General features: G+C 42.6%; 1 protein-coding gene across 2 annotated transcripts in view; it reads left to right on the forward strand.

The window, feature by feature from the left end:
- KHDRBS3 (KH RNA binding domain containing, signal transduction associated 3) overlaps positions 1-26638 on the forward strand; it is a 129659-nt gene extending 103021 nt beyond the window's left edge. Inside the window, exons 8-11 of one of the 2 annotated variants that reach the window (XR_010025640.1) lie at positions 13239-13297; positions 18849-18998; positions 20518-20578; positions 26490-26638. Coding sequence is in view for 1 of the 2 variants with exons in the window: in XM_063129920.1 (XP_062985990.1) it covers positions 13239-13297; positions 18849-18940 (151 nt within the window). In the remaining variant the exon portion in view is untranslated. Of the gene's footprint in view, positions 1-13238; positions 13298-18848; positions 19412-20517; positions 20579-26489 lie in introns of those variants that run through there. The other variant, XM_063129920.1, reaches the window with a different exon arrangement.
- The last annotated feature ends 1032 nt before the right edge of the window (positions 26639-27670 follow it).

Genomic DNA, 27670 nt, shown 5'->3' on the forward strand with positions numbered 1-27670 from the left:
CAGTTACAAGTCCAACTAGATTCCTATCATAGATTGGTTTCTAAAATGAGAGGTGTTGAGACTCAGGCCATAGCTAGACCTAAGGTTTATCCCTGGATCGTCCAGGGGTCAAACCTGTTCACCTAGGTGACACACAGGGGATCCAGTGCTCAGGCAGGGGCGCACCCTGGATGATCCCAGGATAAACCTTAGGTCTAGCTGTGGCCTCAGTCTTTTTTTCTTTTATTTTTTTGGTAAAGCAGACCTGCTCTCTACTCCTTGATCTGTATGATTATGAAAAGGCCCATTGCACATGCCCAGAGGCATTGGTTTTAATCCAGGGTCGAATCCTGGCTCTGACTTCAATGGGACTTGGGCACAACTGTCTAGAGTTATAGCCTTACATGACCCAATAGTGCTGCTGGGCAGCTATTTAAGATGGGATGCCTTCCTATTGCCATCTGCAGAACAGCACTGACAAAGTGAATTCTCTCATTGATACCACACTGCTGCAGATAACTAGGTCAATAGTGCCCTGTGAGCAATGTCACCTACACCAATTGCTTGGAGGCATTAGCCGTTTCAGATGTTGGCACAGGCGGTGGGAGGGGAGAGTGGTTGTCACTTCCCTTCTTTTCCTATGCATTGCTGTCAACGTGCAAGATCAATTTTGAAGAACAGGAAGCACAAGTCAACTGTGCTTCCCTTGTTTGCTGCATCCCAAATGATCCTGTAAGGGGTGTGCACTCTAGAGAAGTTTGTAGAGTAGGAAGTCATGGGTTTGAAATGGAGATATAACACCAACACATTCCGTAGGCATTTCAGTCACCATATTGTCCTCAATGTGCCTGATACTTGGAAATAACCTTTTTAGGATTGTGGCTTGATCAAGATTCAGCTTCTCTACACACTAGGGTAGATATCTAGGTGTAAGAGTTTGATGTGTGTGTGGTTTTTCCAGCCAGTTACTGAAAAGGTTGTTCCCCTGTGGATGGTCACTACAGCAAAAAACACATAAAACATTGGTAGGTCAACATGGCATATATAAATCCCTCATATTTAGACAAGCACACAGGAGAGGCATTTAATGTTGCCTTCTACTGTATAGAGTGCTGGAATGCTAGGACTTTAATGGTCAGATCGGTGGTCCTGTTTAGTAGTAACAGTTGGGTAGAGAATGCTCATCTTGCCACAATCCTGCTACCTGGAAAGCCCACGTGGGGAAGGATTTTACAGATGGCAAATAACATAAATCCAGCCCTCAGACATATGGCACAGGTAAAATGATATATTTATTGCAAGAGCCCACAAATAATTGGCTGGCTACCAAGGTCAGCCATACTTGTGGTTGTGCCCAGCATGTGTGGGGGGCGTGGGGAATGGGAGAGATCTCTTCTCTGACTTCACACTGAGTTTTGGAACTATACTGAAGAATTGGATAGTCTGGTTGTTCCCAGTGTCTCTGTAGTCTGATCTGAGACACCCACCCTCCCCAGAATCCTCTGTGTAAAGTGAGAGGTTCTTCCTCCCCGCGCCCCTAGTATTTTCTATGCAGTGCTGAGTTGTCGGTGATGGGGATGCAGCTCTTGCTTTGTCATAAGTCAGGGTGGATGATCATTAAAATCAAAGATAACATTGCTTCTGGTAACCGTATTTATAGACCATTGACTTACTAGCTATAGAAGTTACACTAATAACATGACATACAATACTGTGCAAAAGTCTTAAGCCACCCAAGATAATTATGTTTGAAGTTATTATCTGGACATTAAGTGTTTATTTGCCCAGAAAAACACTATATAACAATAGAATAAATACAAATAAACATTAATACAATTAAAAAGTAACAAGACTTTCTTCTGTTTTCTACCACCAGCACACCTGATTCAACTTAATGAGGTATTGATTCGCTGAACCAGGTGTGCTAGTGTTAGAATTCAACAAATGCAGTACATTGAATGGCCGGGCTGGCTTGAGGAGAGGTTTGGAAATGGCTAAGCTAACACAGTTTGACAGACATGAAATCATCGTTTTGCATCAACAAGGCAATTCTCAGCAAGCTACAGCCCACCAATCCAGATTTTCAAGATGTGGTGTTAAAACTGTCAAAAAGAAATTTGAAGAAACTGGGCATGTTGAAGACAAAAAAAAACCCAATGGAAGACCCAGAAAGCTGTGTGCATCCGATGAACAATACTTAAAGGCCACTACCTTGAGGGATGAAAGGAAATCCAGTGAAGTGCTTGCTCAACGTCTGGCAGAGTCATGTGGCACCAAAGTACACAAGTTCAACCATGAGAAGAAGTCTTACAAGAAATGGTCTTGCAGGCTGTGTTGCAGCTAAGAAAGGCAACAAGCAGAAGAGATTGCAGTAAGTGAAAGACCACAAAACACAGAGCTGCTGTGGCAGGAAGTCTTATGGAGTTATGGGTCCAAATTTGAAATCTTGGTTCACAAAGACACCCATATGTCAGAAGAAGAGGTGGAGAAGTACATTGATATCTGTCTGCAGCCTTCTGTGAAACACGGTGGCGGTTCTGTCATGATCTGAGGGTGGATTTCAGCCAATGCTGTAGGTGATCTGGTCAAAATCATCATCTTTCAGCACAATAACGACCCCAGACACGATTAAGGCCTACTTAGAGCGGACGTCTGGAGATGGAACACTCATAGTATTAGATGGCCACCTCAGAGCCCTGACCTCAACGTAATTGAAGCTGTAGGATCACTTGGACAGGGAAAAGAACAAAACGCAGCCAAAGTCAAAAGAAGATTTATGGCAATTGACTTGTTTTAAAAACCCAAGAAGTTTTTGTTACTTTTCATTGTATTAACATTTCTTTGTGTTTACTTCAATGTTATATAGTGGGGGGTTTTCAGACAAATAAACACTTACTGCTCAGATAAATGGCTTTAATTTGCATTTTTCAGAGTGGCCTAAGACTTCTGCACGATACTGTAAATATGCAAATTAGCACGATAATTTTCTAAGTTGACTTGTACAAATTGTCTACCTTTTTATTCCTGCTCGTCTAGCTAAATTTTAGTCATAGGCTTTAGCTAGACCTAAGGTTTATCACGGGTCATCCCTGTTCGTGTAAATGACACACAGGGGATCCCGGGAGCAGGCAGGGACGATCCCGGGATAAACCTTAGGTCTAGCTAAGGCCTGTGTCTCTAACTTTGTTCCTACAACAGCCCTCTAAGGCCAGGTTTTACCAATGGGTTGCTAAAAGCAAAAATGGTGATAAGCTAAGACCACTCATCAAGTTTCTGACTAGGTGAGGTGACGACTTGAACTCAGCTGTGTCAGGTCCAAGTCCAGAACTCCATCAATTGAATCGTGAGGGTTTCCTGTCTCCTAATTTTATGATTTAAGTTTCAATAAAATGGTTGATTCTTGACTGTATACATTCAAATAAGAGAGGGGGGAACCCATACTTTGAGTTATGTTAAAGAACTGAACCGTGAAAGGAAATATAACTGTCTGTATTTTTTACCTTTCAATTTCATTTCCCTCTAACAAGAAGATTTAACTAGTTTTATGTATTATATTGTATTTAATGTTGTTTCCTTCTCGATCCAGATGGAGAGGCGGATTATTATTATTATTATTATTATTATTATTATTATTATTATTATTATTATTATTATTATTATTCCCCCACCCCCAAGTCATGTATATCTAAATCTAGGAATTTGTGGTTAACACTTCATGCACCTGGATGACGTGGTCGGTCTCCACAAAAGTGTATGACAAAATAATTGTATTAGTGTTTAATGTGCCACAAGGCCCTTAGTTGTTTTTAATCATCTCAGTGTTTGTTGCTTCCTTTTGTGGAAGGATTTTGCTGCGTGGTTTTATCCTGGTTGTGCTTTTTATACTGTATTTTGTATTTGTGCTGTTAAACTGTTGGTTGTTTTATTATGGTTTTAATTTTTGTGAACCACCCAGAGAGCTCCAGCTATTGGGCGGTATAAAAATGTAATAAATAAATAATAATAAATGGATGAGGTCACAAGGATTTTGGGCATGTGTTTTATGTGAGTGGAAGTGTAGGCATGTCTTTAAAATCTACTACTTGGCAATAAATTATTGGTTGACTTTTACCAGAAAAGTAAGTAATTGAGTTAAGAGCCAGCCTTAATGAGCCATCTGCCTTCTCTGTCCTTTGAAAATACAGTATGTCTGTTCCCAATAAAGTAGTGCTATATTAAACGTAAAATATGCATTTTGACTTTCTCAGCTCCACATGACAGATGCTGCCCTGTGGATAGAGCTGGATCGGGAAGGCTTGTGTTCAGTTTTAGTCACAAGAAGTATGTTTGAATTTCTAGCCAGCACTTTGCTTTCGTGACCACAGAAGGCTCAGGGGAAGCATTACAAGTTTTCACTTGTGCTCGCTAGGAATCCCCTTCTGACAGTCCGAAGCTGCTGGTTACAAATCAGACATGCTTTCTTCACATAAGTTATTTTGCTCACTTATAAACTTTACACACACACACACATACACACACACACTGGATGTTACAGCACTCAAGCAAAATGGTTTCTCTGGAGGTAAGCTTTAATGAGGGATTTTCTATCTTTGGCATAACACAGAAATTTGCAGAATGGAAGCTTTCCCTTTAAAGGCAAAGAAGGTGACAAAGAGAACTTATAGACAACTCTTGCCAAAATGTTGCTAATGTGAAATAGTTGGTAAAGAGTCTTGCCAGATTTGTAGGTACTCTTTAGCAAGACACTGTTCGTTCTTCAACTTCCTCCCTCTCTCTCAGTGTAATACTGGAATAACAACACTGACAATGCCCAACATGATTTTTGCAAAGATTATTGAGGTAGTGTATATGAAGCCCTTTGAGCTTTCAAAGAACATAAATGCTGTTACCTTTCGTAGTTGTAGGCATCTATTCATTTCAGTAGAGCAGACATGGGGCAACTTGCGGCTATCTGCATGTCGTTGGACTGCGACTCCCATCAACCCTAGCTACTAGAGGCCAATGGTGAGGGATGATCAGAGGTGTAGGCCAAAGAATCTGGAGGGTCGCACGTGGCCCACAAGTAGAGGAAGCCAGTCCACCTCACAGAAGGATTGAATGTCCATTCAGGTTAATGGGAAAGCCATTCTGGGCAGGAGAGTTTTTGTGTAAGAGTCGGCTATTGAGGAGAGAAAAACTTGAGTCTTTCATAGCTACCAGTTGCTGCATTTCACTGCCCATCAAGTCATGCTGCCTCCCACTCTAGCTGTACTTCCTACCACGCTGCCTCTCCACCCCATAAAAATATTCAGACTAGAACAACTTAGCTGATTTCTTCACAGTAAGCGAAGTTTGTTTGACTTTTCATTTCACAACTCAGTGCAGAAACTAGACTTTTTTGCTAGAAGTTCGGACTTCATGGAGACCCATACTCCGCACACAATACAGTATGCAAATAAAAACCTTATATACAAGTGTTGCTCCTTTTTTTATTTCACTGAGCCTTTCAATCTTTAAATCGCATAGTCATCCTGGACAGTATATTTAAGTCCACTTCCTTGAACTAGATATATCCTAAGTATATTTGGTGTTGTGCTAAAATAAGTAGATTTAGAATGGATAATCTGATGGATTATCCCGTGTAGATCTAACAGTGTTTTGTAACAGTATCATGAAGGAGGATGTGGCATATTATTCTCAGAGATAAGAATACCAGAAAACAAAACATTTACACGCTCACAGTTGGTGGGTATTCTAATCACATTGATTTTCATAGCTCATGGAGGAACCAGTAACTATAGGGAATGGAGGCTTCCTAGAACTGCCAACGTGGACAAAGAACTGGAGATCAAAGTTGGTGTTACCTCTGGTACCAGACAGCAGCATCACTAATAATACATAAACTAGCAGAGCAGAAAAGTGACTGGTTGGATTATTGGGGAAATCTCTGTGGCTGTTCATTAGATGGGAGCTCCTATGTTAATCCCAAAGGAAAGGAGAACCATTTTATTTGAGAAACTTAGGCTGCCCCACACATCAGGTTTATATAGGTGTACACCTAACCCAAGTATGCACTTGAAAATATAAAGTATTAACACATGAGGACAAAATCATGATTACAAACATAATCATATATACATACTTGTTAGGGAGCCATAATTGGTTGCTTCTTTTCTGGCTTTAGTTCTGTGCCATGTGTGAAAAGGGCTGTAGGTTGTATAGGAGAATGCAGGCACAGAATTCCATTGGGCAGCCCAGCTTTTTCAACATTTTGCCTAGTTTGTATCTCTATGGCTGTTGACTTAATGCGATTAGGCAGTTCTCTTTCTATTTGACTGGACACTTTGAACCTGCGGCTCTGTTTAGCCAAAGTACTAAATATTTTACCTTGAGCATCCCAGTTGTTCCATGCAAGTGATCCATGCTAAGCATTGCATGGAGGCCTTTGCAAAGATCAACCAGTAAGCAGATCCACAGGAAGTAAATGGCTACAACAGTTGACCCAAGAAAATTCAGTATATTAGCAAGGCAGTGCCAAGCTTTCTCAAAGCTTTCTGGATTACCAGTGTTTCCTTCGTTTTATTCCATTTGTATACTGTCTAATAGTGGAAGCTTTCTGGGTGGTTCAAAACAATTGAAGGCATAAAATACGGCATGATAAAACATAATATAAAATGTTTACAAGTTATTGTTTTTTAAAAAGCAAAGTAAAAACCGGCAGCATTGGAAAGATTAAAAATACTATAACAGATTTAAAACCAACAAAAACTGAACAACTAAACTCTTGGAACAGAAGACACAGACAGTTTTGTTCTGATAAAATTTAAGCAAGATCTCACAAGATATGTATGGCATCTTGTACATCATTTTTTTAAAAGTAGCATATAGGAAGTCCTGCTTATCTACTTTTTCCTATGTATCGTGCGTGGCACAAGATTTTATGAATTGTGTGTCTGTGTTTCTTTCTGGGAAAATATTCCTTTTGTAAGAGCCGGTGTGGTGTGGTTAAAGGATTGGTCTCAGGCTGAGAAGACCCGGGCTCCAGTCCCCACTCAGCCATGAAGTCCACTGGAGACTTTGGGGGGCCCGTCACTAGACTCTCAGCATAACCTACCACACAGGGTTGTTGTGGGGGTAAAATAGAGAGGGACCATGTACGCTGACAGGCTCCTCGGAGGAAAGACGAGATATAAATGTAACATAAGTACACTATTATTATTATTATTTATTTATTTATTTATATAGCACCATCAGTGTACATGGTGCTGTACAGAGTAAAACAGTAAATAGCAAGACCCTGCCGCATAGGCTTACATTCTAATAAAATCATAATAAAACAATAAGGAGGGGAAGAGAATGCAAACAGGCACTGGGTAGGGTAAACAGGCACTGGGTAGGGTAAAACTAACAGTATAAAGTCAGAACAAAATCAAGTTTTAAAAGCTTTAGGAAAAAGAAAAGTTTTTAGCTGAGCTTTAAAAGCTGTGGTTGAACTTGTAGTTCTCAAATGTTCTGGAAGAGCGTTCCAGGCATAAGGGGCAGCAGAAGAAAATGGACGAAGCCGAGCAAGGGAAGTAGAGACCCTTGGGCAGGCGAGAAACATGGCATCAGAGGAGTGAAGAGCACGAGCGGGGCAGTAGTGTGAGATGAGAGATACACGAATAAATTCTTTGTCCTCTGGGGAGGCCTTCGAGTCTCTCGCTGGCATTTTATGTCCTTGTTTAGTGTTGTTTCTGTCGGTTGAGAATAATTTTGGATGTGAAGGTGCAAGTTATTGGATGAGATGGCTGTCCTAGTTATTCCGCAGTTACGGCATCCAATCTGTACTCCAATCTTCTCCTCTCTCTAATCCTTGTTCCGTCTCTCTAATCCTTGTTCCTGCATTGAGCAGGGGGTTGGACTCGATGGCCTTGTAGGCCCCTTCCAACTCTGCTATTCTATGATTCTCTCCACCTGTAAGTTAGCTGGGGAGTGAGGCAGAATATGGGCTGTGATACATGGAGAAATCTGCATTAGGGCAAAGGAATGGACTCTGAATGTTCCTTGTCTTTTTCAGCCCTGAAATGTTGCAGTTTCTCCTAAAAGCAGAGACATGCTACTCAGAGGTGGCATTGTTTGTGTTGATTTGCGTGCCACCTCGGGCAATTTGTTGGAAAGGCCGTACATAAAGAACAAAAACCTTGTCATTTTTTTTAATTTTTTTTTTGGACGGCTTGTTTCTAAAGTGGTTTTAGTAAATATTTATTCTTCTATACAGAGACTTCGCATTAGGATGGAGATCTTGAATTCCTATACTTTGCAGCGATTTATATTCCGTCACTTTCTCAAGCTGTATTGGTGGGAATTGGGGAGGATGGAGTACCAGACATGGCGGGGGAATGGGTAGCAGTCGGCACTGCTGCTTGGCCATTATGCACTGCCCAGGACGGCATGTGACCCACCAACCCCGTCATGGCCCACCAAGGGCCCAATAAACAGTCCTTTTGGCCGCATGACAGAGACTGAAAGCGGACACCTTCCAGGTCACAATCCATGGCTGTTGAGATGCATCACCCTTCGCCTTGGTGGACCATAAGTTGTGTAGGCCTGCTGCAGGATCCGTAACTAGCTCCTGTTCTCCCTCATGGGCTCTTGAGCGATAGAGGCCTTCGTTTTTCTTTGCCCACCTGCCAGCCTTTCCTGACTGAAGAAAACTTGCTGCTTTGTTTTCCGCTGGGCCTAGATAGGTAGAAAGGGGCCCATAGAAGTACCTTCCTGTTCTGTCAATTATCCTTGTCAGAAATATCCTTTTTAAGAGTCCCTGAGCAGTTTGGGCCCTGGGCTGGCCTCATAACCAAAAGGATTTTCATCTGAGAATGACTTGTGGTTGGCATAGCTGTCTTCCCAATGGCACTTCGTGGCAGGCTGGAGAGAGCTGTGTAGAATATTCGGCATCCCTTGTCTGGTTTGCATTTCTGCTGTGCGTTTTCAGTAAAACATTGTGGGGCTTAGCTCAGCACTGTTATGGGGCATATACCAGGCAGGGGCTTCAAGGGGCACCCTTCATAGGGGCCCACGCCCCAAGCAAAAGTCCACCTGGACCCTTATATGGAGCCTCTGATTTGCATGACAGAGCTGTGCTCCCCACCTTGTGTATAGGTGCTGGTCACTTTTTCTCTAGTGCCACAGAGTAATGCTTCTGCAGGGTGTTCACACGTAACGAAGGAGAGGGGGAGGAGATATGAAAGCAAAAATACTGGGGGAGGGGGTTCTTCAATCCACTCCAGGGAATGCACCCCAAAACCGCCCAGAGAGCTTCGGCTATTGGGCGGTATAAAAATTAATTAATTAAATAAATAAATAAATAAATAAAAACTGAAATCTCTGGGAGGGAAGGCAAAACTTCCATTCTGTCTCCCACTGAGATTTAGAGTGCCTTGGGTACTTCCAAACGGCCAGGGAGGCACCAGTTTTGGGCTCATCTCTGCGTTGCTTCCTACGTGCAGCGCCGTCTCCATGGGAGAGGTTGATTTTGTTTGCCAGTGAGAGCAGGGGCTTAAAAGCAACTTCCATCTTGCGTTTCTTTTGCCGTGATGGGCCTGTCAATCTCCCAATAGGCTGCTGGCCTGCTTCAGTGCCCAGTCTCTCCTCCGTTGTGCAGCTCTCTTGATTTGTAGCCTCCAGCAGTCCTCCTTTAATCTGCTTTCAAAAACTTTGGCACCTCTGGCTGTGCCTCTAGACATCTGCAGAGTGCATTCTAAAGTGAAGGCATTCCTGAGCATATGCAGAGTCTCCCTTCTGACAGGAAGCTTTAAAAAATGGTTTATTTTCAAAAGGGCCTACAACTGCTAGGAAGTTTAGAGCACCTTGAGTGCAATGCAGACTCTTTCCCCCTGTGACAGGTACCATCTTAAAAACTTAATTTATAGAAAGCAGGGAAATAATAAGCCCCATATCCTCTATCCCTGTATCCTCCTAGATATTAAGATGGAATTCTGGCCATGCCTCTGAAATGCTGGCCAGGTTGCAACCCTAAATCTCCACAGCCATCTAGGTCTATATTTCTGTTGCCACCTCCTGTGACAATTTCATATTTAATAAGCAGTCAGGTCTATTTCAATCTGACCGTCGAAAGAAGGGTTACGGGAGCGCCATTCAATTACGCGTTGGATAGGATGAGAAGGGTACACAGAACTTCGGGCCGCGCTTGAGCAAACAGCTCCAATCACAGCACGTTATAACTTTTTGATGTGATTATTGGTGCTGAAAGCTCTGTCAGCTAATAACATTTGAGGGGTTTTCATATACCTTCAATGTAAATAAGTGATTTTTCCTCCCTACCAAGGATTATTGGTTTTGCTGTTTACATGCCATGAAAGGCAAGTCATTTTTGGTTTAACAGGCACTTAGGTTTGTAAAATGAAGCCCAGACAAAGTAATTCTGACAGGATTGACAGGTAAGGGAACGAGGGCTCAGCTGCTTTAGGCCTCCAGACTTGATGAGTCCTACAATAAGTAATCAGATACTGCATGGAATGATGGCAAATGTCAGTTCAAGATTCTCTATCAAAGTCTGAAAGCTTTTTGTGTTTGCTTCTGGGGGAGCTGTGTTGGTCAAAAATGCTTTTGGCCCAGACTGCTGATCAGCTGGGAGAATTTCTTTTTTCCAGATTTATGTACCAGGAAACCTTGGGGTTCCTCGTGGAGAAGATCAGTAATGGTGGACAATCTGATCTCAAAGCCAACTTGTCCTCCATTTTCTTGGTCTCTACATTTAATATACTTCCAGTGACTGTAATGTGCACTGTTGATAAGAATCCATTGTATTTCATTGGAGTGCTATTCCTAATTATCTGTGTATGTGGACTTTAAGTGATAAGTAACAGACATGATTAGTTCTGTGTGTGTCATGAGGTAACTGTGAGTAATGGAATGCATTCTTGGAAATGAGGGAAAATCTCTTTGGAAGTGGAGCAAAGTTGCCACAAGTGGATTGGTCAAGTACTGAAACCAGAATGCTGCTTAGCAGGGATGCCTCCATCTAGCTGCTACTGGTGTCAGTGGCAAACCTGGCTATACTGAAAGAAATTGGAATAGTGGTATGACTACCTCTAAAACTTAAGTTGAGATCATCGTCAACACAAGAGTTATAAAAGCAAGGGTTCGATCTGGTTGCCCAGAGAGATCCTGGGAGGACGAGATGCTGGGAGTGGAGAGAGGTAGCAAAAGGTAAAGGTCTGGATGGAAGAACAGCAAAGCATCAACTTTGCTGGGCAACTCTGGTGGGCAACTCTATTCATGTCCTCCTCTCTCCCACTACCACCCTGTCATGTCTAACCCTACTGCCCCTGTCTTGGGAGAAGATGTTTCAGGTAATCAATCAGATTCAGAACTAGAAGATGCAGCGCCAGACACCAGCCAGCCTGTACCAGTGGGGGAGGAAGCTGTCATGGGCGATTCACCAGCTGGGAGTCAGCCCTCACCAGAGCTTATCTCCTCAAGGTGAGGAGCTCTGTGGTAGGAATATTAGGTTCTAGGTTTGATTCCTACACACACTTAGTGGGAAATGAGGTTTCTTACGGGGGTGAACGTTCCAACAAGCTAGCTGATGCTAAGGTCCGCTGGAAGCTCAAACATACGGCGCGGAAGGAAAGCGTGAGAAAGTCAGTTCGATTACATCAGAACCTGCTTCATCACCAGGCTCCCTGAAGTTACAGGTGTTTGGGAAGTGGCTTCCTATCTTCTTGAGCTGACAATTGTCTTGTTTAGTTTGCATAGTTTTGACTAGGGGAACGTTTCCAAGAGGTTAGACTCGCTTCAGGTAGAAGAGACATCATTTGCCTCCCGTCGAAAGCAGGAGTGTTCTGAGAAATACGACACACCCCTTGACTAGCCCCCCCCCCCCCCACTAGACTCCATGGGGGTCATTTTGTGGTGGTGCCCACATCGGTTTCTCAAATCCCCAAATGTGTCTACAGTTTGGGAACCCCTCCTCTGTAAAACACAGGAGTCCTGCAGCAGATAAGACTTACGTGGAAAGGATTTTCTGGCAGGATACTCAGACTTTCTGTAGTAGCAAGACATTATTTGAAAACCCAGCACGGTCTCTACTTTGCAGCTCTAGGGTTTACACTGGACTATAGCGGAGTTCTGGAGCTCTGTGTTAGGAATATTAGGTTCTAGGTTTGGTTCCAGCATCTCAGTTTAAGAGGTCTCTATCTGCTATCAGGGTTTAATGTCATCAGGTTAGTTGGCTGACGACCAACTAGTCGCTTCATACAAAAGCCCCTTGCATAGCCTTTTAAACCAGTTTGTTCACAAATGACAGTATAATAAATAAGGAGAGTTTTAAAAGCATACTGGGGGCGTGTGTGTTTCTCTGTTCTCTCCTTGGAAGTAGCATGAGTGACAACCAGAGAGAGATGGAGGGGGTTGGGGGCTTTTGGGCTGTGGCACCATGTCTATGGAATCCTCCTCCTCAGGGAGGTTCACCTATCACCAGCGTTGCTTTCTTTTAGGTACTAGTGAGAAATCATGTTATTCTACCAGATGGTTAGAGTGTGATAGGCATTTTAAAGTATTGCAGATTGCTCTGTTTTATCAGCTGGTTGTTGTGAGGGTGGTAGTGATGATGCTTTGATTGATTGATGGTTTAATTGTGTAAACCCCTCTGGACCCAAATCTAGTAAAATATATAAATACTTCAAACACATTGTATTCATGTAAAGTCTATTTAGTTATCTTATGAATCTATAGGGCTGCCTGCTGAGACTGTTAATCCCTCAAGCCTAGAATTGTCTGTTCCAGCTGGAAGGGGCTCTGCAAGGTCTCAAGGAGATATTCTTTCCCCAGCCCTGTACCTGAGAGCCCCTTTTGCTTGGAGATGCTAAGGACCTTTGGATCTCCTGCGTATAAGACCATTTTCTCTACTCCCTGATGTAAAACCCCTCTTGTATGTAGGGAAAACTGTACTGCAGACATGCAAGCTTCCAAATTGTGACCGCCAACAGCAAAATATGCCCCATGTTTATAGCGTGTGTGAATTGTAAATGATTCACAATTGATTCCGGGAGGGGTGCTTACCTTTCAGTGCACAACATATGGTATGGCAGTTTCTTTACGGTTCAGTCCAAGTAGTAGCTCAGCCGTTTCTGAGTGAACAGGGAGAATGAGGCTGCAAAAGCACGTTCTTCTTCTGCCTAGGCATTTTCAATTAAACGATCGTCGTGGTTTTTTCTTCTTCCCCAGGCTGTATTTTAACTCTTTCTTATAGCTGCGTTCTTTTTGCTCTTTCCAAACAGTGGGGCCGATTACTACGATTACGCCCATGGACTGAGTGACGAGACATACGATTCTTACAGTGAGTAACTTTAATGCTCTGGAAGAAGTTTTTTTAAAAAGAGGTGGCTCTCAAATGTTTCAAATATGCAGCCTTACGATAAAACCCGGCTTTCGCGCACTTTGGTAATAACATGTGATGATCACTGCTGTATTGCGTGCAGAAAGTGGATATTTCCAAGTGGTGCTGTTTTTCTTAAACCTGGCATCATCCCATGAAGCTTATATATAAATATATATGTCTATATTATCTCCTATATCAGAGGCTGTATAACTTTTACTGGGGAATATGCGTGAGGAGGGTGTTGTTGCCCTCATGTCCTGCTTGTGGGCATCTGGTTATATTATTTATGTATTTATTGCTTTTATATACCACCCCATAGCCGAAGCTCTCTGGGCGGTTGGCCACTTGGGAAATGGGATTCTGGATGGGATTCTGGCTTTTGCAAGACAACAAAGCTTCAAACTATAGGAAATGCTGTGCTGGGTTAGACCAAACACTTCTACAAATGCTGCTTTTTCCTTCCCTGCTGCCACTTGTTTATCCTTCCCCCCCCCCTTCCACATTTATTTATCATACTTATACCCCGCTCCTCAGCCAAAAAAGGCTCTCGGAGCGGCTTACACTTAGCAAAAAAGACAGTCCCTGCCCTCAGGCTTACAATCTAATAAAGACATGACACACAAGGAAAAGGAGTCAAGGAGGGAGGGAGGGAGGAGAGAGAAAGAGAGAGAGAGAGAGAGAGTCCAGCAGGAGCAGGTCCCGATGTTACTTCTGCCTGCTCCTGTCCCCTCGGTCCTTCTTCTTCCCTACAGGGCCAAGATGGCAGTTTGCCCTGTGGGGGGGGGGGGAAGAGTCCAGCAGGAGCAGGCCCCGATGTTACTTCTGCCTGCTCCTGTCCCCTCGGTCCTTCTTCTTCCCCACAGGGCCAAGATGGCAGTTTGCCCTGTGGGGGGGGGAAGAGTCCAGCAGGAGCAGGCCCCGATGTTACTTCTGCCTGCTCCTGTCCCCTCGGTCCATGTTAGCACTGGCTTTGCAACCTAAAGAGTGTTGTGTTATTGCTTATATTTGGTGTCTTTAAAGATAATACACACAACCAGGATGGCTTTGATGTGGTGTATTTAGACTATGAAAGCCCATGGCCGCTCTGCCCTCAAAACAGTGAAACGTATTGGGCTTAATCTGGCCAGCCATCCCAGCTTTAAACAGCACAGGAACACAGCCAGTATGAAGCCATGGGACTTTTGTGGCTGGACAGATACAACAGAGTGTCCTATAGAAAGACTGTCCTGCAGAAGAGGTGGATCAGGGTGGGGGTGGAGGAGAGGGGAGATGTTACATACAGTGGTGGCCGAAATTGTGGACACTTTTTGAAATTTTCATGTTTTGCAACTTTGCATGCTTATAGAAAATGTTCTCTTTCACGAAATCGAAATGTTTATATATCAATTGAAAGAGAATTTAATGCTGAATTCAATACAAAAACCAGAATGCAAATATCTGCAGTACAAATTTTTTTATGCTTACTTTAGTCTAAAAACAAACACAGGTGTGATTGAGTGAAGAAGCAGATTGGAATTACAAACCCTACTGGCCAATCACAGTCCTTGTTCTGGGGGCCAGTCACGTGGCAGTAGCTGCGATACATCGTGTTTCGAGTTGGGGAAAGTCAGTTTTGCTGTTTGTTCTGTAACTGAATCACAGTTGGAGATTGTGTGAATATTTGAAGTATTTCCCAAATTAAAAGTGTACGTACATCATAAATAGAGCAATGGCACCAAAGTAAAGAGTTGATTGGACACACCCAGGAAAAAAAAATCAGGATTGTTGTATTACGTGCATCCGGTCTTTCAATCGATATAGAAACATTTGAATTTCGTGAAACAGAACATTTTCTATAAGCATGCAAAGTTGCAAAACATGAAAATTTCAAGAAGTGTCCACAATTCTGGCCACCACTGTATGCCTGCATAATTGGGATACACAATCTGTATCACAAAGTTGAATGGGCAAGCATTAACATAGTCTTCAGCACCTAACAGCCCCCTCTCCCACCTGTGATCTGTGGTGCTACGCTTCATTCTATGAAGAGTGCTGAGCCATGTCAGTCCTCTCTTAATATCCCCAACAAAGAGCTCACCTCATTGGCTTTCCTCTTGCCAATATTCCATTTTGCTGTTTGCATTCACCTCTTTTTGATCTCCCTGGGAGCATGCGTCCTCTGGTATTCAAAGGCATTCTGCCTTTGACCTTAGAGGTAGGCTATAGCCATCATCGATGTACACAATATTTGTAGAGTAATGTAAATAAAGAAGAGAGGTCTCAGGGAGTCTACAGTCTAAATTTTGATCGAGCAGAGGGGTAAGAAGGGATGAATATATGCAAATACAATTCCACATACTTAGGCTTCATTTCAGTGGGGAGAAAGGGTAAAGCTCAAGGGTACACAGATGAGTAGGTTTTGATTTAGGGACTGAACGTCATAGTAGTGTTGGCAGCACATAGATGTGCAGGAAGGGAGTAGCCGGTGCAAGGGATAGGAAGGAAGGGACTGTGCAGTTATGGAATGAGGTGGCCACGCTCATAGAAAAGTAGAGCCACAATGTCTTCTAGAAGCCGCATGGGAACCTACTCTCTAGTTTTTACTATGCCAGGCTGCCGCCTGTGTCTCTTTGGGCTGGTGTCGGGTGGTATGAAAGTACTCTTGACCTCATTCTCAACTCAAGTGCTCAGCTGAATCAAAGGCCTACCTTTGAACATAACCAACTTGGCCTACAGGCTTTTTCAGGGCTTTAGATTTGCTTCTCTGAGCCACTTGGAACAAATTCAAACGGATAGTCATTACTGAAAGGTTATGAAACCTGGATAGGCAGGAGACATAAGAGGAGCTAGGATTGTTGTGGATAAAGAATAACTTTAGAGCAAAATCCACATGCTAATCATAAGGATTATTATTTTTTTAAAAAAACACGCACACATAAGTGTAGCGGTGACAGGTTTAATTAAAGAAATCTGTTATGGATTAGGCACATAAAAGCATGTTAAGAGACACCTTTGCTTTAGGGATAAAAGTTAAACCTTTGCCTAGAGATCAGAGGGACTCAGTCTGACGCCTCACCCCACACACCCACACACCCCTCCACCATGACTTGCCTGTTGTCAGAGCGAGTGACGCAGAATTTTCTCGCTACTGGATATTGCGACTTTTTTCAGGAACATGACTGAAAACCATTTTCTGGGGACTCTTTTGAAGTGTGGTGGATATATTTTTTTTCTAAAAAAATTAATAACGTCTCTCACCTAAAGCAACCATGCCCCTCAACTTGGGTTTGTTTGTCATACTAAATCGTTCCACCACGCAGGCTGTCTGTGTGTCACGGGCGTAAACGTGCGGCAGTCACCTTGAGGGGAAGCCGCTGATTACACGATAGTATCAAAAAGGAAAGGTCGCCTTAAGCCTCCCTTTACCCCTCTCGCAACAGGCTAAATTGGTCTCCGTGGAGTTGCGTAGCTTTGATCGTTTCATGCTTCAGCATTTAAAATGAGCTGTCTAGCAGCAGGCGGTCTGGCTTCAGCTTTCCTCATCGTAGTGTAACGTTTCCGCACAGAGGCCTGCAACGTGCTTCATGCAAGCACGTTGGGCAAGGCACCCAAGGGCTGCTGTTCCCTCGCTTCCAGAACGGGCTACATCCTACTTTTCCTGGCCTTCTACCTTCGTAAGGTGTTATGGCTGTGTGGAAAATGGCAACTTAATGATACAGATGAAATAAGAGAGTCCAGGCGTTTCTATCAATGCAGAATGTGGTTGTAGAGGGTCATACAATGCTGACCCTCTACTACAGAAGTGGGCAGTGTAGGGCCCTCTAGAAGTTTTGGTTTGCAACTCCCATTAGCCCTAGCTAGCAGGGTGGGAGTTGGAGGCCAATAGGGTCACAAGTTGCCCACCTATGTGCTGCAGATGAAATTGCCCACCCCTCCTCTACCAGCTTCACTGGTCGCCAGTGTGTTTCTGGACTCCGTTCAAGCTGCTGGTGGCCTTGACCTCAGGTCCCCCTTCTCTCCCCCACTCCTCATCCTCATATAAGTGTGTCTGCAAACTTCACACCATCTCTGAGGTTTTTCGCTAGATGTATGACAGTCAGGCACTGAGAGCGGGCCATTTTAGTTGTGATGCCCAGAATCTGGACTGGCCTCCCAAGAGAGGCACACTTGTCCCATCGCTGCTTGCTTGCAGACAACTAGCAAAGATGGTTTTATTTCAGTGAGCTTTCTCAGGATATTGCTTTCCTAACTTTTTTAATGCTACTGCTGGTTTCTTAAACTTTTTGTAAACTATTTAAGATCCCTTTTTATTGTTGTTGGCTGCTCTTTTCTATTTGTAAGCTGTCTTGATTATATGTAGAGAGAGGGGGGCAGGGTAGAAAGTTTAGCAGTAAATTTAAATAAATATTTCAGTGAACTCTTCTTCTTTTTTAGCCAAACTGCTAAGCTGCAATGAAGGAGATTTGGTATTACCAACGAATCATAAATACTTGTATGGAGAGAGAGAGAGAAATGTTTTATAGACAGCCTTTCAGTCATAAAGCCACTTCAAAAGCAGAAAGATTGAAACTGGGCACCCAAATGCCTCTGGGGTATAGAGATTGTTTAGGGGTTGTCAATGAGTGAATAGAAAGGATACCTAAAGGAAACTAATGTTACCTTGAGAACTTGGGCTTAGTTCTCATTAAGGAGATAAACCTGTGCCCAGACAAAGTGGCTCAGGTGGTTGAATGCTTTTCCACATGAACGTTGGAGTAGCCTTCCATTATGCAAGCCCCCAGCTGCAACTTGAGGTGATACAGCCTAGAAACAGATTTACTACCTCAGTGATGACAAGGCCTTGGACTTCTTTTATGCTTGGAAACTCATGCCTCTGGGATGCTGAGGCCGAGGAAAAATGTTTGGGTGGTACAAAGCTAGCTAGATCTATTCCTTCATACTATGTGGTTTGTTTGTTTATTTAATTCTGAACCCCATTTTCCTGGTCCCCCAACTGAATTCCTAATGTCCTTATTACTTCGGAACTCAGATAAGTCAATCACCCAGATTGAACTTGGCCGTTTCTATTAGATCCTCTATGATTGCTTGTCTTTTTAATCATAGTTTGGAGTGATGTCTGAATTGAGCCAATGTGTTATAACTTTTCCTGGCCCCTCTGAAAATGGGTGTCAGGGGGAGGAGGGGGGAGGTTTCAATCTGCATTCTGAACATGAAACCGCCCAGAGAGCTTCAGCTGTCGGGCGGTATATAAATGCAATAAATAAATAAATAATAGCTAACTGTACGCTCAGTCCTTTTGTACTTAACTTTTGCTGGAATGCTCTATTGACTGCAATAAAATTGTTGTTGAATTTATTTATTTATTGCATTTTTATACCACCCAATAGCTGAAGCTCCCTGGGCGGTTCACAAGGTTTGCAAGCCATTTCTTCCAGCGTGAAATTACGGTGAAAAGATGCCTTTTTTTTTTCTTTTTTTTTTTTTTGGTATGGAAAAAATCTTAGCCATGTTTTTCGCTTCCGTATTTCAGGGCAGGAAGACTGGACCAACTCAAGACACAAGGCGCCTCCCGCGAGAACAACAAAAGGGAACTACAGAGAACAGCCATATGCCAGATACTGATTATACTGTCTGATGTTGTGAAATACCCAATCTCCACCAGTCCTGTATACTGTTCAAAGTAATTTTTTTCTATGAACAATCCCTTTTTATTAAAATCAAAGTGCTTAATCTGAATGGACGGACTGAGCTTAATCTATTTTTTGCTGAATGAAAAACCTGGACAGGAAGACATGTGAAATGAGGAGCTTTGTTATTTCCAGATTGTATTTGGGGGGGGGGGAAAAATAGGTGATCAAAACAAACAAACAAAAAAGAAAAAAAAATAACCTTTGATTAACTAGTGTTAAAAACAGCTAGGTTTACTAAATATGTTAATCCATTATTTTAACCTAAGCGTAACCTTTTATTTTAAAGGTTTTCAACAATTTAGTTCTAGTTTTATCTTTCAACCATTTTGCTAGTCTTTCTCTTGCAAACATGCGTAAAAAGGGAAGCAGATCACAAATGCAAATAATGTGGTATTTTGTAACTTGAGTCTTGAAATGTTCTGTAGTGTTAAGCAAAGTTTACTCTTGCTTGATACTAAATAAACTTTTGAAAGAAAAATCAGTGTGTGTGAGAGTATGCATTATTTATTTAAAAACCTTCATAAATAGTAGTAAACAGGGAGGGAGTGATTAACAACGATCAACATAAAATGTTTCCGACTAAAACATTTGTAGAACTTCTTTTTGGGTTTTTTAATAAAATGGTATAAACCGAAAGGTTCATTTCATTATATATATATATATATATGTCCACCTATACACACAATATAGCCTTAAAGTCTTGTTAAAGGAATTATCCAAATGGTATTGATCTGCTGGAATGCCACATTTTAAAAACAAATTCTTGGTTTAAAATAGTTAATGCATTTTTCTGAAACAAATCAAACAAATAAAAAGAGGCAAACACCTTGTGACCTAGTTTTCATCTTGTTGAGCATTTCTTCACTAGTGCAACTTTGGAATTTTTTATTTTTATTTTTTGTTTTTGGAGAATTTTGGTACCTTAATGACAACCTCGCTCCGTGCTGGAAGCAATAAACACAAAGCTTTTAAAGACTTTCTGACTTGACTAATTGAGGTCGCTTTCGTCAAAGGCAGAGGATGTGTAACCCTTAAAACGGTCTTCATTTGCAAAGGTAAATAAATCAAATAAGATTTTAATCTCACTTAATTTATCTTAATATAACCAATAAAAGCAGGGAAGAGTACCAATTAGCAAGTTCTATTTTAGATTATAGAGAGAGAGAGAGGCTTTAAGATAACCACCTAAAATTTCATATTAAAAAGTTTAATTTGTTCTAGTCATCTAAAAAGCCTTAGCTCGGTCAGTTTAATTCGAGCAAATTATTCCCTATTAAACAAATGTAAAACCTCATAACTAGTAACTTGTAATCCTATAATTTATGGACAAATAATGTAACTAAGAGCTTAAAACATTACAAATGTGCTTTTTTTCTAAAGCTTTTTTTAATTCTTGGTTTGTTGTCTTTTAATTGTGATAATTATGAATTTATTTTTATTTTATCTATTTTAGATTTAGTCATGTGGGGTTTTTTTTAGTTAGTAAAAAGAAATCTTTTCTCTTATCAGGAAACACTGAATGCCATGGAAAGCCAAGAGGATAAAAAAACCTGTTTCTGTTGATGTTTTGGTAGGTACCCACCTTTATTTTAAGCTTTGTTTAATGACGTAGCAGAGGTCGGTATCCAATGTCGTCACAGCACCAAGGCTAATGCCGTTGCACTTTCATAAACGAATGCTAGTGGTTGCCAGGCAAATGAAAAAGCAGTGATTTCCTACCAAATTTCAGCAGCAAATTGCCGCTTTCCCTGGAAAGCGCTAATGATGTTGACTAGTGGTTCATGTTTATTCTGTGACGGCATTGGACACTGTTCAGAGAAACTATCTGTACCTAGTAAACCACATTTCAGTTTATTTTGCATCTTTCTACCCACACTTGAACTGGGTGTGGGGGTTAATCTCCAAACAGAAATCAACATAAACATATCACATTTCATCCCTCAGTGCTCAGGGTAAGGTATTCCATCAGTGGCTGCATTCAGACATATGCCAAACCGTTGCTTTCCATCTCCGCCAGTGTCAGCTCATGAACTATGGATTGCAAAGGAACACCAAGCCAAGATAGCACACCACAATTTGAAGCTGGTTTGCAAACCACAGTTTGTGCTACCTGGGCTTTGCTTTGCTGATACAACTGAATTCACAGACCGCAGTTAGGGTGTTTGCTCTGTCTCAGAAGGCTGCTGAGCCATTGAGGTGAAACAGAATTTATGAAGTTGAATATTGAGCAGGTGGGAAAGAAAGGAGACAAGCGGCTCTAAACCATGTTTTCCTGTTGTACATTTGGAAGCTCAAACTGCAGTATGGGTTCTTAACTATGGTTACCATGGTTTGGATTGTTGTCTGAATTAAGCCAATGTGTTAAATCTTTTCCTGGCCCCTCTGAAAATGGGTGTCAGGAGGAAGGGTTCCAATCTGCATTCTGAACATGAAACCTAGAAGGGTGCCCTAAATGTGTTCACCAGTTTTCCATTCTAATAGCCCTTTGTTCAAGAGTGTTACGTTTTAACAAAACAAATAGAATGGTTTGCTTGGCCAGTGAATGAGTACGGAAGAACTTTTATCATGGTGGTTATCTTTAAGGTGTCGTTCTGTTCCTCTGCCTAAACAACCATCTACAGTCCAGAATTTCTAACTATGATGCAGTGATTCTAGGCACTCCTGTTTTGTGGAAGAGTTCAGAAATGTATTCATCGTGCTGGTCACCTCATAAATATAGCCTGCTAGTAAATATGTTGGCTTAATATTGCCTTTTCACATCATAATATAATGGTATGGAGGTGGAGTATTTCACTTAAACAATCTCCAAAATGGAATTTCGCCCTTGGGCTGAAAGAGGTCCAGCGCCCCTGCTTTAAACCATAGATTTGCACCCCATTGGAAGTAGAAACTTCTTTTTTAAAAAAGTTGAGATGCTCAAAGAATAGAATGCTGCACCTGATGCAATATTCTGTAGGTTTTCTGTGCCCCTGTGAAATTACATCATACACTATGCCCTACCCACTTCCCTGCCTTGCCAGGGATAAATCACATATGGGTTGTCATACTTTCTGTCATTCATTGGCCCAATTTGCACAACCCCCCCCCCCCCAGCCCCACAGTAACTTATTTAAGCCATGGTGGTTTGCAGTCCATACTGCTGGCTGTCTTGAATATTCATGTTCTCAAATCATCCACAACCCTAAAACAAGCCATGGGTTGTGGAAGCTTTGTTAGCCATGCCAACAACCAACCCTTGCCAGGTTCGGATGTCAAGACAAGCCACAGCGACTGCCCACCATGGCTCAAATATTCATAATGGCCACCGGCCGCACACCATGACTTAAGTAATCCACAGTGGGCCATGGCGATCGTGTGAACCGGTCCATTCAGTGGGTTTGATAGCAGACCAATCATGGAAGAGTTTGCAGGTGGAGATTTGGTGATAAAGTTATTATTATACTTTTGCATTTCTCCTTTCTTTCAAGGAGCTCAAGGTGTTGTACATGGCAAAACTTCCTCCAACCTCTCCATTTTATCCTCTTAACAGCGCTGTAAAGTAGGTTAGGCCATAGCTAGACCAAAGGTTTATTCCAGAATCATCCCGGGTTCATCCCTGCCTGAGCGCTGGATGCCCTGTGTGGCATTTAGATGAACAGGTTTGACCCCAGGACAATCCTGGGATAAAACTTAGGTCTAGCTACGGCCTCAGAGATAGTGACTAGTCCAAGGTCTCCCAGTGAGCTTCATGACTGAGAGGGGATTTGAACTAGGGTCTCACCAGTCCTAATCAGACACCACCTCCTTTCTTCTTCAGGTAACCGTAACAAAATTTGAGTGTCTAATGTGGTGGAATCTCAGAATTTCATGCCACTTGTTTCTTCTAATAATTGTGTATTGGCTTAGGAATGAAACTGTATACCAGAAGGCAGGCTTGTAAAGATCCATTTACCTGGTAAGAATTGCCTACTTTTGTAAAGTGAGGCAGTAAAGTGAGGTTCTTTTATGCCTTTACTGAAGACATCACTTGACAGTACAGTTAGTGAGTGTTAAACAGTACGTGCATTGTGAACAAGTATTGAGTCTGATTCAAGCTTTGGTCTGGTTCTCGTGTTTAGGGAGCAATCATATGGCCATTGGACACCATCTAGACAGCCAATGGATTTTTCGATATCTGGGAACCAAGGTTGGGGCCAGCGTTCCAGCCTCAGTTCCCAGAAACCACTCGACCTGCCACCTCGTAACCGGCACGGTTCTTTCCACGTTGGCTCCTTCTCTGCGCTCAAGAACAGAACATGTGCCTGGGGGTAGAGAGGGGAAGATACAGCAGAAGCTCCGTTACATAACTTCATATGTGCCACATTTCCCCTCCTTCTCCAAAGCTCTTCAGCTAGACTCTCGAAATCGCCTGTCTAGCGAAAACTGTGGGGAAAAAACATAATGAGAGGATTCCCTCCATGTTCCGTCTGCCCTCCATTGGAGAGTTGTTAGCCTCCGAGGTCGGACGCTTATGACTATCCTGATAGGATTGTGCCCTTACTGTCTGTAAAAGACGGTAGAATTAGAATTATTTGGAGGTTAGAGCTACTATTGCTGCTTTGAAGATGTTGCTAGTACAGTTTGGACTAACAACAATTGGCACAGCCAGTACATAGCAAGTGTAACATGCTGAATCTCTGTCTTAGTCAACTGCAAAAGCAGCCAAATCCCCAGGGAATATGGAAATGTGGAAATATCCTCAGAAACAACAACAACAACAAAAAGAAATCAGATCTCGCTTGAGAGACTTTGTGGGTGGTTCTGAATAAGAATTGATTCACACATGCACACATATCTCTATCCATCTCATTCCTCTTCATGGTGATTTGCAGGATGTGAACTGCTTGCACTTAGATGTTATTGTGTTAGAGATGAAATGATATGAAAGCTTTGTGGCATTTGTCCTGGAGTAGCTGTTTGTGCATGCAAGTCATCACTTGATGCTGAAAGCACAAAAAGATGCATATGTCTGTACTCTGTCTACCTTTGCTCCATAACAGTACAGTACAATAAGCTTTTATTGCTTTTGGCCAACGACCTTCACAACTTTCCAAGAAATATTTTTTTTTTCAGGAATACAAAATCCCCAAATTACAAAATTAGAAATTGTGAAATAAAATTTAGAAACAACGAATACTATGATTACCAAAATATATCAATGAATTTTCTCAAAGCATCACTGTTAACTGCTAGATCTAAAATAGCTCTTGAGGTTCTCAAAGTCTAAGTCCAAACACTGTGGGTCATGTAACCATCTGTACCAGACAACAGATAACCTTTCTGAAGTAAGTCTTGATTGTAGGTGGCCCAAAATATTACCAAGAAATTTAGGACGTAGTAGAACAGCATACAATGTAGGATGTCTTCCCACTCAAAAACTCCACAAACACAAATTCAGTGGGCCAACAAAATGTGATGGTAGCTGCTATCAGTCATAGCCATTGGCAAAAGCAAGGTGGGTTGCTTTAAATCGAGGTGACTTAAATCTGGAAACAAAGCCCTATCAGGAGAGACAGAAAGAACTGGGCATGTTTAGCCTTGAGAAGAGAAGATTAAGGGGAGACATGATAGCACTCTTCAAATACTTGAAAGGTTGTCACACAGGGGAGGGCCAGGATCTCTTCTCGATCATCCCAGAGTGCAGGACAGGGAATAATGGGCTCAAGCTACAGGAAGCCAGATTCCAGCTGGACATCAGGAAAAACTTCCTGACTGTTAGAGCAGTGCGACAATGGAATCAGTTACCTAGGAAGGTTGTGGGCTCTCCCACACTAGAGGCCTTCAAGAGGCAGCTGGACAACCATCTGTCAGGGATGCTTTAGGGTGGATTCCTGCCTTGAGCAGGGGGTTGGACTCCATGGCCTTATAGGCCCCTTCCAACTCTACTATTCTATGATTCTATGAAATCAGCAAGCGGGGGAGGCTGATTTAAATCATTGATTTAAATAAAGTTTCCCATTGATACTTCCTCATATATTTCCTAAACTATGTTCCTAACGTGACCACTGATCCATGTTAGTTTACAACAAAATTATTCTTTAAATGTACATCTAGGCTGTGCATCTTCATTGCACTGTATACATTTTACCTATGGAAGGAAGGTCTTTGAAATATCCATATAGCAGCTTTGACAACATAGTTCAGGGGTAAAGGACTTCTTGCCCGTGGGGCAAATCCAGTCTGCCTGTGGTCCTAATCCAGCCAGGGGGTGGGGTGCCCAGATGGCCATTGTTCCTTCCCCCCATCCTCCTTTGCCTCAACCACTGGTTGGTTTCCCACCTTTTGTACTAAAAAGTTGAAATGCCTCTCTGAAGGCTTAGTTACTGGCAGCCAGAGCTTTCCGCTAAAATACATGGGTGTTCTTTGTATTTTTGGCCCCACCCCCTCTGGCCCTACCCACCCCCACTGGCGTGCAGCCTGTGAAAACTTCTCCAAAATGGAATTTGGCTGTTGGACTGAAAAGCATTCTGTACCCACGGTTTAAGAGATTAAGGATGCAATCCTATGCATGTTTAAACAGAAGCAAGCATGGCTGGCTGGTTGTATGGTGGGAATTGTAGGATTTCCCTTGGTCTAAACGTGCATAGGATTGCACCCTAAGTAGGGTTGAATAGGACAACTTTGCACACTGGAGAGTTTTGGCTTCTCTATATCTTTCAGGGTTAGTCTTTCCTCCTTCACTCTGCCTTGGCCCAGTCTAGCCTCACAAAATGTAGCTAAAGAAAAATAAAATGCCCGTGGTTGATGGGTAGAGATGAGTTCTGATACGAACTGGGCTGACTAGACTAGATTAAAGTTGTTTTACTTTCAGGGAATGTGTCTACATAGGGAAACACTCAAACATGGCTTCTCCCTGCTGCAGCCCGAAGTGGTACGGTCCCCTCTATTGCTGCCTGTGTAGGTCAGGCTTGCACAGAAGTTTGTAAGTTAGTTATCCATTTGGTTATAGAATCATAGAATAGTAGAGTTGGAAGGGGCCTACAAGGCCATCGAGTCCAACCCCCTGCTCAATGCAGGAATCCACCCTAAAGCATCCCTGACAGATGCTTGTCCAGCTGCCTCTTGAAGGCCTGTAGTGTGGGAGAGCCCACAACCTCCCTAGGTAACTGATTCCATTGTCGTACTGCTGAACTTGTGGCCAGCTAGAATAAAGTCAGGCCTACCAGTGGGATATCGCAGCTAGTTTTCATCTCTCACATGAAATATAAAGGGGCCTTGTTGTGCCTTGTACAATTTAATTTTAGCCTGCTATATGCAAACTTCAAACTATTGGTCAAAGGTTCCGCCATTCTGTTGTTGTTTTTTCAGAAAAAACTTAGAATAGGTTTCCCCAAATAAATGAGTAACAATTCTAATTGCTGCTTTCCAGCACCTGCAATGTGATAATCCCCAGAGAGTCACCAATAATTATTAGCTCCAAGAATAATATATACATCTGTGTCTTTTGTTCTGCTGTTTTCCAGGGACTTTGCTCGCTTCTGCGGACAGATTCAAACTACTACCCTCACCAATGTGCCTCGGAAACAATAGCCAGCAGCTATATCAAACTCGAGTTAATTTCCTTTTTTATGCTACGTGCTGTATTCTAGACTTTATAACACCAATAGCTTTCCAGACCTCCGTTTTAACTCTCAAATGTTCATTCGTTTGCTAGTGTAACTTTGTGAAAATGTTAATAAAAGAGTTTGTTTCATTTCTGTGTGCAAAGAAATATTGATTCGTCATCAGATCCCTGCAGTTTTTGTGCAGTAAAAGAACTCTGGGGCAGGGAGTGGAGAAGAGGTCGATTTCGAAGTTGCCCATTACTGAAGGGGCTTATCTGTTGTGTGTGCAGCTCAGACAAGTAAACAGAGGGCTGTGTGGCAGAAAACACTTTGGCGCAATGCAAACAGATATGCCTGGAGCAAAAGATGGCAGAGGGAGAAGGATTTTTGAAGGGGAAAAAGCCGTGCCTCCTTTCCAGACAATCTGCAATTCTGCGGATTTAAAAATGGTGTGTCATAAAGCCCAAGTTTTCATTTCTCTGCCCCTTACTTATGTGCTTACGTGCTTGAAATCGGAGAATATGGCAGCCCCTTCAAAACATAAGCATGTGGCCGGTCCAGATTCACATGGAGCAATTTGCGAAGCTAGTGTGCCTGAGTTTCATGTGCATCAGGTTTATGTTACCTCTCTCTCCCCCCCCCCCCTTTCTCCGCAGGTGGGCAACATATGGCCCTCCAGGTGTTTTGGCCTGCAACTCCAGTAACTTAGTTATTGGTGATGTATGATGGGAGTTGTAGGCCAAAACATCTGGAGGCCCACAAGTTCCCCACCCCCTTCCTCACATTCCCCTTCTTCCCATTCAGTACAAATTCTCATCTTCGCTGTTCTGTGCATCACTCCTACTGCAATCTGTCTTCCGGACAAAAGAAGAACAAGCTGCTCTGTTTGTCATCCTTCTTTTCATGTAGGGCCATAGCGTGACCTAAGGTTTATCCCTGGATCGTCCAGGGGTCAAACCTGTTCATCTAGGTGACACACAGGGGATCCAGTGCTCAGGCAGGGGCGAACCCTGGACGATCCCAGGATAAACCTTAGGTCTAGCTGTGGCCTATCTATGTCTCACCTCAAGAACCCTTCAGCCAAATCTTTCTAGCTTCGA

Source organism: Elgaria multicarinata, chromosome 7 (genome assembly GCF_023053635.1).
Source record: "Elgaria multicarinata webbii isolate HBS135686 ecotype San Diego chromosome 7, rElgMul1.1.pri, whole genome shotgun sequence".
Taxonomy (NCBI): domain Eukaryota; kingdom Metazoa; phylum Chordata; class Lepidosauria; order Squamata; family Anguidae; genus Elgaria; species Elgaria multicarinata.